Here is a 4,929-nt window from a genome sequence, read left to right as displayed (position 1 = left end):
TCAAATCAAATCTGTAATACGAAATAGTGAATGAAAATCGATGCAAGTGTTGATGCATAAATCGATAACATGTTTCAACGTGTATAAGGTTTGGGAGGAAGAAAAAGGAGAAGGTTTTACCATTTTCCTTATATTTATTTTTCTTTTTTTTTCTTTTGTTTTCTTTTTGTTTAACGCCGTATACAAAAATCCATAGGTAAAAGAAAAACGACGGATAGACACCACGGTTGAAATGATTTCTTCTCGACTTATCGTAAATTTTCAACTTCCTTTTCTTTTTTTCTTTTTACATCTCATTCGTTGTAAGATAAAACGAAAGAGAGAGAGAGAGAGAGAGAAAGAAAGAAAGAAAAAAGATCGGCAAGCATTTTTCCGTCCTGCATTTTGTGAAAATTAAATTGAAAAATGACGATAGTTTATTGCGACGAATAAAAAGAAAATAATCTTCGATAAAAGTGATTGCTGCGATATTAGAAAAAAGGAAAAAGAAAAGGAAAAAGAAAAGGAAAAAGAAAAAGAAAAGGAAAAGGAAGAAACTCGAATCTACGAATGGTCGGAAGAGAGAAAAAAAAAAGAAAAAAATCGTAATATGCATTATAAATATCATCGTCGTAAATTTTCTTTTACGTATGAGATTGTGAGAAGAAAAGGAAAAAAAAAAGAAAAATAAGAAAATTATTCGCGATACGGCTAATATATAATATAATTGTATGTTTCGCTGTTATTAGAGAACTCGTAAATCTCGCATTATAGCTCGCATGTAAAACGCACGCAACTCTTTCAAAGAAAAAAAAAAGATAGAAAACAAAGAAACAAACAAAAAAAACAAAACGAGAAGAAGAAATTGCGAATTGTCCATCTTGTCGGAACCAAGTCTTTCCTGTCGGGCGTTGATTTTTTTTCTCAAGAATTCGTTTCGTCTCTGCTTCGCGAATGAGAGACTACTATTGTGTGGGGAACGATTGAGAAGAAAAATTGGGTGGGTGGTCAAAGAAAAATGTCAGATTCGAAAAGTATAACGTGAAGGGAAGGGTTAAAGGATTCGAAATAAATGATGGAAGAAGGATGAACGAATGAAAAGAAAAGTAAAAAGTAAGAGAAATAGTTGGGAGGAGAAGAAGAAGAATATGAAGAAGAAAAAGATACGGGGTGGTTGTGTGCAAGATGAAAGGGAAATTTTGGATCTATATAAAAAAAAATCCTTACGAATAGATATTAATTATATTTTCCGAGAATTACGAGAGGTCATTGTTACTGTAAAGATATGTAAGTTTATTTATCGCTAATAAAAACGAATGTTTAAAGAAAATTTGACGGGGATGATTCGACGATTGCCACCATTAACCGATTAGGTTACCCTCCGACAAATATTTTCCTCTTGTAATGAATTATTTTTTTGTTTCTCTCTTAAATACATAGTAGGTAAGTAACGAGAAAGAAAGAAAAAGAAAAAGAAGAAGAAACAAAATCAATCGTGACCAAGAGTTTGTGTTACCTTATTAATTTATTAATTTGTTCGATTAATTTTTAGCAATAGCATGCGACTTTTATTTATCGTGTTTGAATAAATTTGTAATTAACAAACATCGTATATCGACATACCTCATTATTTAAACGAAGCTGTATGTATGTGATTTCACAAAAGCTAATAATCCAGATAGATTCGATGATGATTGATGATAATGATGATGATGATGATGATTTTCAAATGAATAAGATTTATTTATTTCTTTTCATATAATCGTCGTGTATCGTTTGCGAGAAATATTTTGTCTTCTAGTTTGTTTTAAAGATCCATTTATACTTTAAATCATATCTTTAATTAGTGCAGTGTGTAATCATTTTTTTTTTTTATTTTATTTATTTATTTATATTTTCATTGTTATATATTTAATATAACTTTTGTCGATAGAGAGAATTAAAGTGCAAAGATCGAAGGATTTCATTTTTGTTTATTATGCTCTTTAATCGAGCATGTATCATCGTAATATCGAATTTACATCGATCGGCTTATCTAATTAAAAAGATTGGAATTTATTTTTCATTCCCGAAGAGAGACGATATTTAAAAAGAGATGTTATTAATTGGCCAAACATTGAACTCGTTATTTTTTTCTATGTTTTTTTTTCTATCTCTTTTCTTTTATTTTTTTTTATTTTTTTCTTTTTTTTTTTGTTTCATTTACGTATCGAAATTTCACAACAACGAGATTACGAATTGTTTTGCTTTTTTTTTTTTTTATATATATATATTTTTTATTAGTTTTTGGATTCACGGATTCGCGTATTTTTTTTTTGTTCTTGTTTTTCTATTTGCGTTCGAAATCGAATAAAAATTCCAAAAGCAGTGTGTATTTGTATGTTCTCTCGCATGTTTTGTGCATACGTGTGAGTGTGTAATTATTTGTGTTTCTGTTCATGCGCGTGCACGAGATAATACATTAAACCTAGAGATAGCTTAAAATCTATTACAGCTACTTGACACAATCACATTAGTTTTTTTTTCTTCGAGAATAAAATGCAAATATTTTCATTATATTTTTTATAATTTTCTTTTTCTTTTTTTTTTCTTGTTCTCTCACAGTGCGTTGAAAAGTGCCAAAAGAATTTCACTCTCACATCAGAGTTTCTATTCGAAATTTACGTAAATGTTTAATAAACTCGCTTACATACACACGCAATTATTTGTTTAAAAGTATTTAAACGAATCCGATGAAAATTGCCGATACTTTTCTTATTTTCTTTTCATAATAATAATAATAGTAATTGTTATTAACTACTATTCGACATTTCTTCTCATTCGTGTTAATCAGAGAACACGTTTTCATTTGAATCACATAGAAGAATTTTAAATTCCCTATAGTATAGTTTGTTTTTTTGATTTTGATTTTTTTATTCTTTAGCACTTTTGATATAATTTTTCTTCTTTTCGTTCTCATCAAATCGCGCGACGACAAAACACGAAATTGAATATGAGAGATTAAAGCCCATCGAGAATTAAAAGAGAATATTTACAAATGAATAATAATTCATTAATTTTATTTGCGGTGCGAAATTGAAAACTAAAAAAAATAATAGAAAAAAAACTAACGATGGGTCACGCGTTTTCTACGGGTTCGAAATTTAGCAAACTTTTTTGTTTTTTTTAATTGGATAACATTAATTTTGTCATTAGTATAGAAGTCATTGGAAAAAGTAGAAGAGAGAGAAAGAGAGAGCGTGATAGTGTGAGAAATAGTTAAAGAGACAGATATAAATAGAAAATAAGATAGAAGAGAAAAATCGTTAATATGGGAACGATTTGTGATACGTTTTCTTTTCTTTTTTTTTTTGTGGTTTTTTTTCTTATAAAGATCAACCATCATCCTGATCAATCGTGTTGCAATTAATACTCGTTATGTTGGAGATTGTGATTCCTCTTCTTCTTCTTCCTCTTCGTCCTCGTCAATGCCAGGTTCACCAAGAGCATGTACGAATTCTGAAATATATATATATATACCAAATTTATTTTAAATAAGAATATTATTATTCATCTAGAATAAAGAGTAATTAAGTAATAAAGTAATTTTCTAAGTATATTATAGCAATTATATTTGGATTTGTTTGGGGAGAGTTAAATATTTTAAGATAATGATAAAAAAACAAATATTTATATAATTATTTGTATAAATTAATAATAAATATAATATATAATATATGATACATATTAATCACAATATGAATATATAAATATAAAAATGATATTAAATTGAGAAATAAACTCGTTCGATCTAATCGTCGAAATTCAAAAATGAAAATATCATTTGAAATGTTTTGTTTCTTTTTATCACCACCTTAAGTCATTTATATCTACATTTTTGTATTCATGGAAAATCGGTTCTTCAAGAATAGAAAGATCGTTCACACAAGCTCTTTTGTAAAATATATTGGATTTATCATCGTCAAGAGTATTATTCACGACGATAGGGTCTTATTTGAAGGGAAAAGGGCATCGGAAAATCGAAGCTCTTTTTTTATATATATATATATATATATATATAAAAAACCATATATATTCTTTCTTTTCTTTCTCTTATTTTTTCACACGAGTGCATTACAAAGTGAACGTGCTATTGCAAAATGGGGGAAGAAGAAGAAGAAGAAGAAGAAAAAAAGAAAAATAGGTATAAAAAATTTACCATAGAAATCTATCCGACCATCCCCGTCGACGTCAACCTCCTTGATCATATCTTCGACTGAAAAGAAAGAAAGAAAAAAAAAATAAAACAAATGCAAATCAAATGAATTAATTATACAATATTTTGTAGATTTTTCTTTTAGGTATAAAAGTGATTATAATTTGTACGATATATATATATATACAAAATACTCGTACGTTTATTCGAAATTTGTATGGCTGTAAAAAATCAGTTAACTCGTTTATAAAAAAAAAAATAAAAAGAGAGAGAGAGAGAGAAGGGTTCGATTCTGAAAAGTTGTTAATAACGAGCATGCATTTTGTCGGTGGCACGATTTCATGCCGATTAATTGTCGTAATTGGAAAGTGATGTGACAATGCACAGGGTTGAAGGTATAATATAACACCGGACGCTATGTCATTCAATAGGGAAAGCAAAAATCATATTTCACTAATTAAAATTGTCGACCCGTCATACTCAGCTTACGCTAATTCACCCACGATAAAGTGATTCCCGTAACGTTACACATATGATGTTGTTTAATGGAACCAGTTAATCGCTAAACTTATTCATCATCTGCTGTCACGAGTTATTATTAACAAATCAATTATGAATCTTATTATTAATCTCTCGACTGGAATAAAACATTACATTTAATATAATTACTAAGTTTACTCTTAGGGAAGTTGTTTTTTTGGACGGGTTTAATTAAGATGAACACAATATTTATCCGTTGAACGTTTCGTCTCTAT

The 4,929-nt window shown here is 28.4% G+C and overlaps 1 protein-coding gene across 2 annotated transcripts in view; it reads right to left on the bottom strand.

The window, feature by feature from the left end:
* Positions 1-895: 895 nt before the first annotated feature.
* Positions 896-4,929, bottom strand: part of LOC106787161 (centrin-2-like) — a 47,472-nt gene continuing 43,438 nt past the window's right edge. For both annotated transcript variants that reach the window (XM_014749279.1, XM_014749280.1), the window contains exons 6-7: positions 4,178-4,234; positions 896-3,477 (exon numbers count right to left, since the gene is read on the bottom strand). In XM_014749279.1, coding sequence (XP_014604765.1) covers positions 3,395-3,477; positions 4,178-4,234 — 140 coding nt within the window. In that variant the 3' untranslated portion in view covers positions 896-3,394. The remainder of the gene's footprint in view (positions 3,478-4,177; positions 4,235-4,929) is intronic.

Source organism: Polistes canadensis, unplaced genomic scaffold, assembly GCF_001313835.1.
Source record: "Polistes canadensis isolate GaletaPanama2010 unplaced genomic scaffold, ASM131383v1 scaffold_94, whole genome shotgun sequence".
Taxonomy (NCBI): Eukaryota; Metazoa; Arthropoda; class Insecta; order Hymenoptera; family Vespidae; genus Polistes; species Polistes canadensis.
Note: the sequence above shows the minus strand (reverse complement) of the source record. Positions and strands in the feature narration are given on the sequence as shown.